This window comes from Apteryx mantelli, chromosome 6 (assembly GCF_036417845.1).
Source record: "Apteryx mantelli isolate bAptMan1 chromosome 6, bAptMan1.hap1, whole genome shotgun sequence".
Lineage (NCBI taxonomy): Eukaryota > Metazoa > Chordata > Aves > Apterygiformes > Apterygidae > Apteryx > Apteryx mantelli.
Genome location: NC_089983.1, coordinates 12,089,135 through 12,104,266, shown reverse-complemented (window position 1 = coordinate 12,104,266; position 15,132 = coordinate 12,089,135). Strand labels below are relative to the sequence as shown.

At 46.0% G+C, this 15,132-nt stretch overlaps 1 protein-coding gene across 1 annotated transcript; it reads right to left on the bottom strand.

Annotated features, from left to right (window-relative positions):
* Positions 1-1,950: 1,950 nt before the first annotated feature.
* On the bottom strand, positions 1,951-14,994 carry IDH1 (isocitrate dehydrogenase (NADP(+)) 1). The gene is made up of 9 exons (XM_067298748.1): positions 14,896-14,994; positions 12,541-12,668; positions 10,563-10,854; positions 8,879-8,984; positions 6,195-6,372; positions 5,571-5,722; positions 4,373-4,513; positions 3,433-3,595; positions 1,951-2,908 (listed from the first exon to the last, which is right to left on the bottom strand). Exons 2-9 carry the CDS (start codon positions 12,660-12,662, stop codon positions 2,815-2,817), a joined length of 1,248 nt encoding a protein of 415 aa, XP_067154849.1. The 5' UTR covers positions 12,663-12,668; positions 14,896-14,994; the 3' UTR covers positions 1,951-2,814.
* Positions 14,995-15,132: the final 138 nt, after the last annotated feature.

Below are 15,132 nucleotides of genomic sequence, written 5' to 3'. Positions count from 1 at the left end.
CTCTGCAAAGCAGCTGGTATACTGTAAAGGAGACACAATTGTGTTTCAGGAAGCCCTGTGCTCTGTTGTGTTGTGGACTGAGTGCCCACTGACCTCCAGAACTTGCTTTGATAAGGTCCACGGGTGCCTAGCTTTCAAGGTTATTGATGCTGAAAGTCTTAGGGAGCAGTGGTGAGAGAAGTGATCATATTAGTAAAGGGGAAGGGAATATGTCTCCATGGAAGCAGGAAAAATGGCCCCTTTCCCTTTCCCTGTGGCAGAGCAGGGAGGGAAGGAGACTCTCTGTTCCTGACCACACTGACTTCTTTCTCTCCCCAGGAGAGATGACAGTGCTCCTTCTTCCCCTCAGCACTACAGCAGTGCCCATGAGTCCATGTGGATGGATTGGGACCTTCTGTACTCTGCAGAGTCCTTCAGAAGATGGAAACTTGGTGTTACTACAGAGGGGAAATAGTGTCATCTGCAGAGTCAGGTAAATACTACTTCATTGCTTACACTTAAGCTGTACTGTCAAGGAATTAAAAGGGAAGAGTGTTTTACTTTTTTTATTATTCATTTTTCTGAAAAGTTAAAATTTCTCTTGTACTCCATGACTCCAAAGCATGAGTAAGAGCTAGTAAATAACAGGGGAATTAGCTAGAGGTGCTGTGGTATTATGACATGCCTGCTTGTGATGTGGTAGTTTGAGCAATTAATGTCAGAAGCCAGGAAGAAAAATAGATTTCAAGGTGTTCTTGATGGATGTTTCCATTGCCTCCACATGTATTCAGCAATGGGACTTTTCCAAGCTGTACCCTTCTTACAAGCACGTGTTAGTAACAGAATACCAGACTGTAGACTCTGCTCCTTCATACTGAAGGCACAGTCGCAGCTGCTAGCAATTGTAGAGCTGTGTTTCAAATGAGCTCATCCCTAGAGAAACGTTAATACTAGCTGATCTTATCTAAGATTGCATTTCCATCTTACTGGCTTTGAATGGGCAGTCTATTTTGTTGGCTCTGCTTTTTCTGAATGATCCTGGCAACAGGGTATAACGCATAATGGGGAGGGGAAGATGTGTGCAAGTACCTGGATGCTTCTGTTTTACAACAGTGCTAATGTTTGTATTTGAAGAAAAGTGTGAGGTGAGTTTGCAAATCAGATTTCAGTTACAACCCCATTCATCCCTGCTGAGCTCATGTGCAGCTCTACCAGTCAGCTGCCCTAGGGTTCTCATCTGGCACCCCCAGTCAGCGTAGTACAGGCACCACCACTTTCCTGGAGTGGCCATGAAAACCAAACAGCATGAGCTCTATACCCTTCCTCCCCACAGCCTTGGCCTTACCCTTCCTGGCCTCCACTTATCATGTCAGAGTTGTTGATGTTTTCAGGGGAATGGATCAACTTCTTTTTGTTGCGAACTACCAGCACCCTGTAGAGATTAAATACTCTTACTGGGACACCTTTGTTTACAAGCTCATTCTTCAGGGTCCTATTCCACTTGGATGCAGGGCTGGGAATGCCAGAGCGGCCCTTGGCTGTCTTGTCCTGATCCTATGTAGGCTGGCTTTCCTATCGCAGGCTTCAGGACACTTTTCCAGAGGAGCTTAATATACAGCAAATAGAACTTTGAGCACTGCTCCAGGCAGACTATTTCATGTGCAAGCTTCCTTTTACAAAGGGCTCCCATGTGCTGATTGGCAGGTAATGGATTTTGTTGGGCCTTTTTGGTTTCAAGGGCTTCAGTTGTAGGTGGAGACCCTCAAGGAGGTGGTGGGCTAGTCCAGTACTTTGCCTACAGAGACATGGAGCTGCTGGCCTGCACTTGCACCTGCACTTCCCCCCACATTTATAGCACATTCTAACAGTCTTTCCCAGCATGCACTGGACTGTGCTGAAAAGTCTTGGAGTTTATTTCTGAGGTAGAATTTCCCCCTCTCCCCTAATCACAAAAAGGGAGGAGAGACATAATGAATGTTAGTTGACTTTTATTTTAGTTTGAACTAAAATATTCTTAAAAAAAAGGATGGAATAGTTTTTCACAGGATATCATAATCTGACTTGCTGTATCACAGTACAAAGGGTAATAGCCCATACAACTGGAGAAAGCAGTTTTGCACCTTTATGAAGTGTAGGAGGGGGCAGAGGTAACAGTTCCTATGCCTTACATCCAGTCAGGAGTATAATTAAATGCATGGCCTGCATTTAAACACTGCAGCATGGCTTTTTTTAGGCTCTTTAGCCTAAAGACTTGTTTCCAGCATTTACTAAGTGCTTATTCTCCTCAAATGCTACAGTCCTGATGTAAGAAATCCCTTGGTACCAGGATACTATACTCTGGTTGGCACTAAAAGATACATTAAGTAAGAGAGGAGCTGCAGTAGAGCTGGCACAGTCTTGTGAGCTCACTTACAGTCAGTGGACAGTACTGGAGAGAAGGACGGTTCTGGTTTCTGAGGTCTGTTGCACAGTAAGTCACCGCTGGTTTGACCAGAGATGTGTCACAGACTGGCTTTCAGTCTGAGAGTAAGGGAGAAAAACACATGGTAGAAGTCATGGAGAAGAACCTCAGGACTTCTGTGAATGGGATTAGGAATCCAGACCTGCTTTGAGCTTGAATCTTATCACATTCAGCTGCTTAGCAAAAGTAAGGCCTAGCCCAGCAGCCCAAAGGGTTTAAGAGAACAGGGTCTTTTAAACATTTTTTTAAAAAAAGTTTACATGTTCATTTCTTCTAGCATTTGAAATGTTACACAACAGAGTGGGATCAAGTGCCACTTAACCAGAGCATAAACGGAGACACTTTGTTAGTGGAGCTCAGGCAGAACCTGTGCCTTAAAGTTTGGGCAGAGTGGCCAGCTTCCCCTTCAAGTTTTCAGCAAGCTTGTCCATGAACTCAAAGGTGCTCAGGTAGTCAGAACGCGTGACGCTGAGGGGAGAAACAAAATAAGACAGACATTAGCTGTGAAGCTGCTGAATGCTCCAGTGGAGGAAAACAGCTCAGAGCTTTGAGTCTTGCCTCTAAAGCTACCAGAGGGTCATTTCCTGCTTATCAGGCTGAAGTTTTTTGCCAAAAGGCTCTGGAGAAGAGGTAGCCAGGTAGTGTTTTGCAGTGTAGTAGGTCTCCATATTAATAAATGGACAGGAAAGGATCTGGCCAGTATAGCCAGCCTGTCATAGGAGAACTCCTTGCAGTGTATTTTTGTTTGTTTGTTTTTTCCCCCAAGTTTGGTACTCTCGCAGGAACAGAGCAAGCTAGACTATGCTGCTTGGGGCAGGGAGTGGCTCGTGGTCTGTTTGTACAGCACTGTGTACAGAAGAGCTCTGCTCTGTGAGCAAACTCCAGGAATTCCCCACCATATGCACTACTAAAATGATTTTTCAGCAAATGTTTTCCAGAAACAGAGTAAAACAGCCCCTCCAATCACAGCTGCAGTTACTTAATGCACTTACTTGGGTAGGCCTTTGATACAGGCAGCAAGATCCTTTGTCATGAAGCCAGATTCAATGGTCTCAATGCAGACTTCTTCCAGGGCAGTGGCAAAGTTCTTGAGGCTAGTGTTGTTGTCCAGTTTAGCTCTGTGAGCTAGTCCTCTTGTCCATGCAAAGATGGAGGCTGAGAGAGAACAGAAAATTATTCTTTTTTAGGACTCCATGGGCATTGTTCTAAACTGTCATGTAGAACATATTTTTTAAAAATTATGAATAAAACTGAAAATAGACTGAAGAAAGCTAGTAATTCTGATAAAGAAAGTTCCTATCTTCATCTAGGCATCCTTTGCATTTTGTGCAGCTCTAAAGAAAAGCAAAACCTGGAACCTTCCCCCTGCCTCCAGCAATCCCCTCTTTGTGCCACTTCAGCTTATTTTCTTCCTGTCTAGGTCAGAAAGAATGATCTGTAGTGGGACTCTAGTTACACAGAAAGCTGCCCTCACAACAGAAGAGGGCAGTCCCCTTCCCAGTATTGCATTATACTTGTTGTGGTCTCTCTGCAATTGCAGAGGATTCTTTCCCTCATGTCCTGTTCTAGTATATTTACACTTTAAGTAAAGGATTTGGAGGTTGGCTGGGAGTTTTGGAGCATTAGAGAGGGGAACAGAATAAAACCAGCCAACCTAAACCTTAATTCCAGTGTGGCTATGAGCCCATCACTCACAGAAGAGCAAGAGCATGTCTCGGAGGCCAGGTTATGTCTAGCTTATTGCTCAAGTTCAATCTGTTCCAGCCTGCTTTTGCTCCAGGCTGCAGGTGTCTCTGGAAGACAAACACATTATGAACTAACAGTTTCATCATTTAGTGGTGCTAGGCTCTGCAGAAATGAGGCGTATGTTCTTACTCTGATCCTGTTTTCTTCTATACAGAGACCACTTAAGGACAGTGAAAAGCTGCTCACCAATGGGGTTAGTGGAGGTTTCTTGGCCTTTCTGGTGCATGCGGTAGTGACGAGTAACTGTACCATGAGCAGCTTCTGCTTCAACAGTCTTGCCGTCAGGGCAGATCAGCACGCTGGTCATCATCCCCAGAGAGCCATAGCCTGCAGAGTGCATAGTTCAACAAGTCCAGTATTCCTAGGCAGCTCCCATCTGAATCCTGCCCCCATCCTGCAAAACTCTCCCAGTCGTGACAAGAGCAAGTCTGCCTTAGCAGCTGTACTGCTGCTGCAACTAACTGGCTAGTCATGACACTTCCAAATGACAGCCTGTCTGAACAGCAAGTGCTGCTCAACCAGGAGGTACAGGCCCCATTTCGAGAAACTTAATATTTCCACCTACTTGTTGGATGGTTTTCTACTGAAAAGATGCAGTCTGAGAAGGGAGAGTCCTAAATAGGCAGTGTTGTGCTGCCAATTGCAGTCTCTCCCAGAGGGGATGGGAAACAAACCTACTTTATATCAACAGCAGCTGCCCTAGTGAAGGGAACTGTCAGCTAGGAAAACTGAACATTCATGTCACTTTTAACCCTGCAGGTTTCAGTGATCTGTGTCTTTGAAAACTTCTTTGGGTAGCAGTCCAGCATACATCCTTGTTCTGTGGGAGGCAATTTACTGGCATTACTCAAGAAGAGGTGTATTACACAGAGCCATGTGTTGCCCTGCAGGTTTTTTCATCCATGCGTGTTTTGGCACCAGGCAGCTTGGTTAAACAGGATTCTTGATTAAGGACAAGCCTGTAAAGTCAAACATATTAATCTCTCTCTTTGCACCTGAGTGCTAGCTTTAGGTCCTGAAAGTTTTCTTGCATGTCTGTATAGCATCTGCTAGTATGCTCACCCCTGTTCAGTTTAACTCAAGCTTTCAGTGACTGAATCCCAACTGTTTGGATAGCTTCCATTAGAAAACCTACTTGTGGTTATGTTGCTAGGAACTGCCACCCTATAAAGTATAACTAAGTGGTCGGCATTCAATGGATTTTCTTGTTAAAGTGAAATCAGAAAGTCTTTGCCTGCTTAATATCTTCATGACTGCCGCAGCTTTGAAATGTAAATTCTGAAACCCACCATCACCTGTTGGGCCACAACAGAAGACCGAGGTGACAAGCACCAAGATACTGCTTCTGAGCCTACACCAGTGTAGCACAGGAAACATCTCATACCTTGTGCAACAGAGTCAGATTGCACGTCTCCATCGTAGTTCTTACAGGCCCAGACAAAGCCTCCCTCAGATTTCAGGGCCTGAGCTACCATGTCATCAATGAGCCTATGCTCATACCAGATCTTTTTTGCTTCGAACTGGGGCTTGTATTCTCTGAAAAACAAAAGCCAGAACACCCTGATATATAGATAATCAACTGATAAATAGATAAAAACAGGGACTGCACAACTTGTGCAAGTAATTGTGCATAGTGAAGTACATAGAGCAGAGAGTAAAAAAACTATAAAAGAAATTTGCATCGTCTTTGCTCTCTTCTTTTTCCTCACTTGTTTTACTAGGGTACTGTAAGTCTGTTTCAGACTCAGAGAATCTGTTCACAGACACAGAATCTGTGGCTCTCTGTCAGGAGAGATAAACACCACAGCCAGGTTTAGCAAAGCTTTAAGTTTTGATTGCTGTGTCCTGCAGGACAAGGGGGACCGACAGGGCAGGTGCCCAGCACTTCCAAAGTGCTGCCGAATGCATGAAAATGCTGAATTAACTGCAGCAGTTCACAAGGCTGGAGAGGATGTTTCTGCTCTAGGCTGATGCACTATGGTAGGAAGTACACAACTATCCTAGTTACCTGTCATAGATTTCTTGGAAGATGTCTTTAAAGCGGCCATCGTATCTCTTCAGGATGGTGTTCTTGGTGCTCATGTAGAGAGGCCAGCCTTTAGACAGTGCCATTTGGAAGGAACTGTGGGCAAAATCCTTGATAGACTGGTCAAGATTGTACATTCCCATGGCCACACCACCACAGCCTGTTAGCAGAGGAAGAAGAAATGCAAATCAATTAAGTTTAGTTAGTTTTGGTTAAGGACTTGCCAATCTCCTCGTAACACTAGCCTGCCTGCCAGAGTGCTAGCCCCAGTTGTCCTGATGTGTTTCTCATTTTAAGGCTGGGAACATTTTGAGGATTCATGCTATCAGCTCAAGGCTGCAGCAATCCTGTGATGAGTGAATATGGAGATGTTCTTGTTTTATAGCTAGGTACATCTCATACTGTAAACAGCTCTGTGATGCTTCTGACTAATTCAGGCCTAAGATGTAAAACTGGGGGACAGGAGTGAGCCTGCTTGCAGTTCTTACTAGTGGAATAAATAACTCTTTCTCATCAAAGCAGTAGGCAGCAGTCTCAGAGCTGGAAGTGGGTTTGCTCCCATCATAAGTGCCTTATACTTTCAGGCTTCGACTGAACCTGAGAACTAACTCCAGCAGTCAGAGCCTGCTTTGCCTAGCTCAGATAAACAAGGCTCTGCACACATTCCTGTGTCTTATCTGTGCATGTGTTTGGCTGATGCTGCAACTTTGTTTGCCTGTTCAGGCTCATTCCAGTAAGTTGTGGGAGAATGCACCAATCTGCTGGATGCAAGGGAAAATCCTAGGAAGGCTCTGAGGAACTATCAGCACTTGCCTGAGTTGAGCTGTGTGATACAGGTGGACTAGCAGCCTGAATGAAGGCACCTTAACCTTACAGCCCAGCTCCCTGGGGAAAGAGCAGCATTCAGATCAGGCAAGAGGCTTGGTTGTGGATGTAAGTAGGGTCTGGGGCCTTTGTGAAAAAAGCTCTGTTTTCCGAGTACAGGTTTTTCTAGTTTTAGTGAAAAATGTACTATCTTGTTCTTTGAGTGTCTCACTAACACCACCTCTCCAGTTTGTGCTGTACCTTCATCAGGGACCCTTTCTCTGAGCACTCCCCAGATCTGTTTTTTTTCTCCTCTCCTTTGAGGGAGAAGGGAGGAGAGGAGAACAGGATAACTTTCCTAATATCCATCTGTCCTTATAGCCAGTTAATTCTTACTGCATAGATCTGCATGCAAGATAGAATAGGGTCTGATTAACTATAGAGACTGTGTCCTCTGGAGCCATGATTTTATAGTTAGTTGGATGACAGCTATCAAGCTTTATTCAAATACTTGCTTGCATATAGATTAAAGACCTGTTGCAATGATGCCATCTAATGCCAACTAAAAATCTCAATTCAGTGTCAGGGTTGAAGGTATTAGTATAGCAGTAGGACAGGATTCCCTTATCCACTGTAGAGATCTGCTGGCACAACAGTTGTCTGTGGAGAGGGGAGTTCCCCCCAGAGCAACAGCAGCAATCTTATCTCTGCCCTTCCTTGCTTTCTGCTGGCTGATGCAACACATCAGAGTAGTGAATCAAACTGGCAGCTGGAGCTACCAGACATCTCCAAGACAAGGCTCACCAGTCAGCTATTAAAAGAAAACAGATTTAAATTTGTGCCAGTTAGGACTGGCAGTGAAGCAGGTACCTTCCACATGAAAGGCTGTGTAACAAGAGATATTAGGGATTTGGCTACCTTTGAGCAAGAATGCCAGAGGAATCTTAAGTTTTACACGTGAGGCTCATGTGGCAGCCTTAGTACCAGTTTGCCAAGTCAAATGAATACTAACTGAGACTCAGTGCTGTTTATATTGATGTTATTAAGTCTCTGTAGATAGAAAGAAAGCAATGCACAGTTGCATAGGTCACCATCAGGCTTCAGACCATGGACCTTTTGAGCGCTGATAGGAGAGACAGGTGACTGGTATGATGTTTTCCTGAACCCTGCCCCTAGCAAGACACCTTGTGTTGTAGCTACCTTGTTGTAGCTGTTTATGCAATTTTTTTTGACCATAGCCCAGCAGGAGCAGGATTCCCCTTCCTGAATCTAGCAGTGTCTAGAGCCAATACAACAATATTGCTAGGAGGTACACTGATACTTTGGGACTGAATCTGTTACAGAGAAGGTCTAAACACTCAGGACCATTCTTGTCAAGTCTCCCTTCTGTCTTGTGCATAGGGATCAGTTCTTTCTGTTGCAGAAATAGAGACTCTGCTTAATAAAGAAGGGTACAAGCTGCAGGTATATAGAGCCCAGGAAGGCAGGAACCAAACCCAGAATTATATCTAATCTGTTATCAAATACAACTCCCTCCCCTCAGGACAAGCACTGTTTAGATTGCAAGTTTCCCTCTGATCAGAAGGGGTGGGGAGAAGGGGCACTACCAAACAGTCATCACATTGAGCATGATGGGTAGCCAGTTTAGTATGACTGTATTTGATATGCTTCTTTGATCCTAGGAAGATATGAAGTAGACTTTAAGTAACTTCCAGTACTTCCCAGATAAATGAGAGGCCTAGACCTTCCCCCACTCCAGCTCCCAAAGTCACATTGAACCATGGAACAGATCTGACTGATACCTTAAGGATGAATTAAACCAAAAATACCAGTTCCAATCACAGTTTAAAGATAATACATACTTTCAAAGTTATGGACCAAATAGGTGACTGGTTTGCCTCCATCTTTTGGAGTGTATGTCATCTCTACTTTTCCAGGCCCAGGTACCACAAAATCAGTTGCTCTGTACTGTTAAAAAAGAATTGAAAGGATCATTTTTATCTGTCAGGAAGGTGGAACCACAAGAGACAATCCACATTCATGTCTGTGTGTCCATACATCCAAATATTGCTTGGTCTGCAAGTAGAGAGGCTTTAATATAAAAATCCATGTCACAACTACTGATCTCATTAATAAGGGGGAAGTCATACAGCACCCTAACAAAAGCCACTATATCTATCCACCATAGACACTTGAAAGACCAGTTTGTAGTAAAAACTTTCTGAATTTGTAAGTTAGTATACTTTTTGCTCCTTTGAGCCAAATGGACTCAAAAAAAACCCCACAGCATGTACTTTTCTTTAAGTTTTTAAATGGTGCCTCATCTTTCCAACTGTCCTGGAACAGCACTATTTAAGGTTACATTTCCATTAATTCTGTCATCCTTTTTCATGTAGTTTCCTTCCAATTCAGGAAATTGGTTCCTTGAGCTGTTCCAAAATTCACAAGCGTCTTGCTCATGTCCTTTACATATTCTCCTATTATTCCTTAACTTTAATCACCTACTTTGGCAGGGATTCAATCCTCCTTCTTAATCCTTTGTTTCCGCCTATTATGATTTTGACCTTCTCAATTATTCAGTACTATTGAGTTAAGGATTTTAAGCCATATTCTTTTCTAGTGTCAGGGCTGAGCATTTTTTTCCCTCCTGTTGGAAACCTAGTATTTCACTTTCCCACCCAGCTGTTTGTAAATTGCCCTCAGTGTATGGGGTTCCCCCCTGCCTTTAAAGAAAAAAATATATATATCAACTCTTCTAGAAGACTTTCCTTCTGTTATGTTTGGCTGCTTTACAGAGTCATTATTCATGGAGAAGAGTATGGCCAATATTTATCCTCTGGGCTGCCCAAAGGCCACTACACTGAGTGCCATCCCAGGACTTCCCATGGCCTTGTACTGCCTCTGCTGGGAGAGCTCTGGCAAAGGACATGTCCCTGCTTCTGCCCCACAGCTGATGCTCTCAGGGTGAATACCAACAGTTTATCTTCAGGAATGCTGTCTAAATCCAACCCTGATGTTGATGCCCAAGTAAGTTCATTGGCAAGGGGAGGGAGGGGAAGCAAGTTTGTCCACTTCTAAAAATCACTTCGGTCTATTTTTGCCATAGGCCACATATGCAACTAGGAAGTACTTCCAAGAAGCAGAAAGACTGTGACAGCAAAGAAGGTGGGTTCTTCTGTTGTTTTTGTTTTGTTTTTTTTAAAAGGCATCACTACTCAGAGAGGAGGCTCTGCAGAGGTGAGGAAAAGTGACTTAGAGAAGGCAGTTATACCCTGTGCTTAGGTACAGCCCCATCTAATCTAAATGCAGGCTCCTGAATACTATTTCTACAGCTGCACTGTCTGAGGAACAGAGGCATGAACCAGGCTCTCCTATACTGTGCTAGGTGCTGTACAAAGTGCTACCAAATACCACTCCCAGGTGGAGTGCAAGGGGTAAAGCAGCACCACAGGAATGTCAGTCTCTGTGGCTCTATACCAGTTCAGGGCTAAGACTGTTCAGATTTAAAAAAAAAAAAAAAAAAAAGCAAGCACTGAAGTGACTCACTTGGTCCCCATAAGCATGGCGGCCAATGACAATGGGTTTCACCCATCCAGACACCAGCCGGGGGATGTTCTTGCAGATAATAGCCTCCCTGAAGACAGTGCCACCTAGGATGTTTCTGATCGTCCCATTGGGAGACTTCCACATCTGCTTCAGCTTGAACTCCTCCACCCTTTTCTCATCAGGAGTGATGGTTGCACACTTTATGCCAACATTGTATTTCTTTATGGCTTCAGCAGCTTCCACAGTCACTTTGTCATCTGTAGCATCACGATTCTCCATGCCCAAGTCATAGCTGTAATAAACCCACAAAGACAGTCAGAATCGCTCAGTGCATTGGTTCACATCCAGCAGGAAAGAAACAGACCCCCTGCCATAGCTGAAGTAATTTCTCTTCTACTCCACCAGCAGTCACACTGGAAGAGAATATAAGCTCATATATTGATATTTCTGCTGCTGGTGGGAGGATGGAGACAGGACAACTTCAGTTTATGGCTGAGGTGCTGTGTCAGCACAGGACATAGCATCTCCTTCCCTTCTGGGCCCAGGCTGAAAGCTCCATTACTAGTGGTATGGAGTAGCACAATACCCGAGTGCTTAAGGGCCTTTCATTTCAAGCCTCTTGTCCCAAGGCTTCTGGCTTCCTTTATATGCTGAGCAACATAAAGCCACGCTAAGCTGCAAATTGAAAGCTGTCTTGACAATGGACCCACAACCCTGCTCCGCTGTGGTAGTGAATCTGCCAACATTCCCCTCAACCAGGCAGAGGAAGCACTCACTGTTTCAACAGCTTTTTGAGAACAACGGGTGCCTAGCATGGGCTAGCCCTGAAGCCCAGCCAGCTGTACATGAATCTAGCCATTGTGCTGGCTCAGCCAGGGGGCTGCTTCCCCTCCTCCCACCTCTCCCTGAGAAGGGATGTTCCACAGACTTTGTGTGTGTGTATTATGCTGCTGGGTTCCTGTTTGCTTGTCGACACCAGCAAGCAGGAAGCCTGATGTAGGTGGCATACAAATGACTCCAGAGGCAGGGGAAAAGGTCAGACTTGTGGGTTTAATGATGACTGACACCACTGAAAGCCTCTTTCCACACAGCTAGGAGCAGTGCAGCTGGATACCTCTGTAATAATAATTATAGCTCAGTGCCTAGAAAGGGAAGGGAGAGTTTATGTTCTGCTTGACCAGATGCTGTAGACTGTCCCTTTTGCAAAGCCATCTGCTAGTATCTTTTATCCCAGAAGGGAGCGCAGGAGCTCAGTCTAAGCTTGGGGAATTGCAACAATTAACTCACACTGCCAGCAACCTGCCTGGAACAGGGCTCAGGCCTACAGGGAACAGGGCAGAGTCCGTGCCCTGCAGCCACCCTTTTGCCCTGTGGGTAGGTCTTCAAACAGTGGCATGAGGCCATAAACCTGCTCAGAGTCCACAGATGCTGGGGCCTGAGTCAGGGAGAGGCTGAAACACCCCATGTTTCTAATAGCCTAGGCTGTGGGAAGCCTCAGAAACTGCCCCAGCTCTGAAAAGCAAGGAGATGAGTGCAGAGAGAAGAGGTGAAAAATGCAGACCACCACTGTGAGAGACCCCCAGGAGCACAGCACAGGAAAAAAGGTAACTTGCTATTGAGTGTTCACTGGTTACTGCTGTGAGGAACTGCAGAGAGGCTGCCAAAAGAGGGTTTTCCATAATATCTTTGCCACAAGCCTGCGTTTTCCAGAGCAATTAGTAAGACTGACCTTTAGGTAAATTAACCTGGAGGGGGGGGGGGGGGGTCACAGACCTAACAAACATTACAGGTCCTGGGAAGGCAGAGGTTCACCACATACTCCTTGCAAAGAGCTTGAAAATTTATCAGTGTAGAAAGTGCTAATTAGCCTCTCTGCACTAGCACTGGAGGAGCTGTAAGGCTTTCCCAGTGGTACGTGAAACAAGATCAATGCCTAATGTTGCATACAGATTGGCTATATATCATAAAGAACAGTTACCTGTGCAAATCCAGATCTATATAAGGGAAAATCAGCTTTTCTTTAATCAGTTCCCAGATAACCCGGGTCATTTCATCTCCTTGCATCTCCACAACAGAGCCTCCATGGATTTTTGTAGACATCTTGAGCTGCAGTAGATGTAAAAAACCCAAGTTAAAGCATCCTAACACACATCACTGATGCATACATAATTTACAACACAATTAGAAAAGAGATACTAATGCTGCATACAGAACCTCTCCTGACATGTCTTGAAAATAAACCTGGTTTATCCCCTGTTTCATGCTAGCTGGTGTTTTTCTTAAAGCCCCAGCACTTACAGGCATCTGTCTGGGGATAAAATAAAAGGTTAATATCAGAGATTTAAGGGTTTGTGTGTTCTGAGCTTTAATTATGGTTTTGCAAAGAAGTTTGAAAGCATGATGAAGTTGTTCCCCCAAATTCTGCAGGAAAATAAGTGAGCTCTGTTTACTTCCAGATTTCATGAGTTTAGTCCAGTTGCCTGCTTTCCCCCCTTTTCTGAAATACTTGAGGTTAATAGACATTTATTTTAATAACAGTTGGCTCATATTGCTGGGGCTATCGAGAGTACTACATTGTCCGATTCTTCATTTGCTTCCTTCCTCAGGAAGAAAGCAGGTACAGAAATGAAAGGGCCACATCAAGAGCACTTTCTCCTGGCAAGCTTTATTTCTGATATTAAAATAAATAGTGGATAGATTTGTTTTCTGTATGAAACAAAGGTTTCCTAAGGTATTTGATCATAGAACCTTAAAAAAGAAAAAACTAAACACCCCCTCCCCTCCCCAACTCTGCCTATTTGCACTTTGTTCCTTGACAAAAAACAACCCCACAAACCACTGAAAACTGTTCTAGCACAGTGCTCTGCTTTCTAACGTTCACAGTTTCTCAGTTCTCAGCTCTGATTATGCAAGAGCTATGACTTGGCAATTTTTTCCTCCCAAGACAACCCAGTTCTTACATGCAGCCATTTGGATACTACAAGGAGACACTAAACCCTTGTGCCTGATGTTGCAGTCTCAGATCCTGAAGTCCACAAACGGCCTTTATCCAGAATAAGGAGTCTTGCTGAACACAGTCTATTCATTTGCATAAATTTATTCAGAGGTGTAAGATGTTGCACTGCAAGAGCCCCAGGCTGTAAGCACAGAAGTTAGTGCTCTCCTACTCAAAGTTCTTTAGGCAACATTGTTTCTAAACATCCAAGCCATTAAACATATCTAGGTTGGGAAAAAGAATAAAGAATTGCTGACTACGCTTTGTTCCAGGTACTGCATCAGGCTTTGCCAAATAATTCAGTTCTTCTTATTAAAAAAAATCTCCATAACTCACAACCTCATGTTACTGATAATTTCATGCAAGTACATCAGCATGATTAAGAAACCAGTCTAAGGCACTTGTATCCCATAGGAAGATAATATCTTGACTCACATTAGGCCTTCCTAGTTCTCATGAAAAAAACTTCAAAATCACTTGACCACATTTGACTGAACTCAGTTTATTCATACAAGTAGCTTGAGCCCAGTTTTCAATTATAACTTTTTATTAAGGATTGTATTGGTCTTGGGGCCTAGGCACATGATTACTAGTCAGGAGCTTTTGGCACTTCTACCATTGGAGACGCTTTGGTGATTCATTTAAGCCAAAAATGTACACAGGCACCCACGCATTGTAACCTGTTCTGTGGTTTGGTCCCTGCTTAAACAACAGAAGTAGTAAAACAACGTCAGTCTCCCCATCGCAATGGCTTTTGAGGAGCTGGTACGCGGGATGTACCTCCTTCGAGATACCTCTCCGGTGATTCCTGCTCACCCTCCGCGTCTCTGATCGCGGCCCGGGTGCCGTCCCCCCTTCCCGCGGGGGCGGCAGCGCTGTGGCACCCCTCCTCACGCCGGCTCCCGGGGAAAGCGCCCCTTCCCAGGGCCCGGCTCCCGGGGAAAGCGCCCCTTCCCAGGGCCCGGCTCCGCCCGCTTCTGCCCCCTCCCCTCGAGCCGATCTTCAGCGCTGCCCCAGCCCCGCAGGGGGGCTCTGCCTTGCGGCCGCCCTGCTGCCGCGCTCCCAGCCCGGCCCCCAAGCCGGCTGCGGGGTCTGCTGCAGCCCCCCGCTCTGCGGGAGGGGCTCGGGGCTCCGGCCTCGCCGCAACGCGCCCGCCCGGCGGCTCCGCGGCCCCGGGGAGGGTCGCGCCGGGGGCAGGGAGCAGGCCTGCGCCGAGCCCCCTCCATGAGCACAGAAAAAGGGAAAGAAAAAACCCCCACAGCGCTTCCCCCGGCGGGGAAGGACAAAAACGCGGCCTGCCGCCGCCGCCTGCCCCCGGTACCGCGGAGCCCCCGTTACCTGCGGGCGGAGCCGGTGCGGGCGCGCGGCGACGCTGGGCCCGGCCGTGCGCGGCGCCTTTTATGGGGCGGCGGCGCCGCCGCGGCGCCCCCTGCCGGCCGCCGCCCGCGCCGCGCCGCAGCCCCGCCCCCGCGGCGCGGAGCTCTTCCCCGCGCAGGGCCCGGGGGTGCGCGCACACGCCGCCGCCCGCAGCACGGCGCCCCGCCGGCGGGCAAGGCCGAGAGCGGGAGCGGGCGA

Coding starts and splice junctions, on each gene's coding strand:
- IDH1 (XM_067298748.1), bottom strand. CDS start 12,662: ATGTCTACAAAAATCCATGGAGGCTCTGTTGTGGAGATGCAAGGAGAT. Junction 6,373..8,878: donor TTTGGTCCATAACTTTGAAA/GTATGTATTATC, acceptor CTCTGCTAACAG/GCTGTGGTGGTGTGGCCATG. Junction 4,514..5,570: donor ATCTGACTCTGTTGCACAAG/GTATGAGATGTT, acceptor TGCACTCTGCAG/GCTATGGCTCTCTGGGGATG.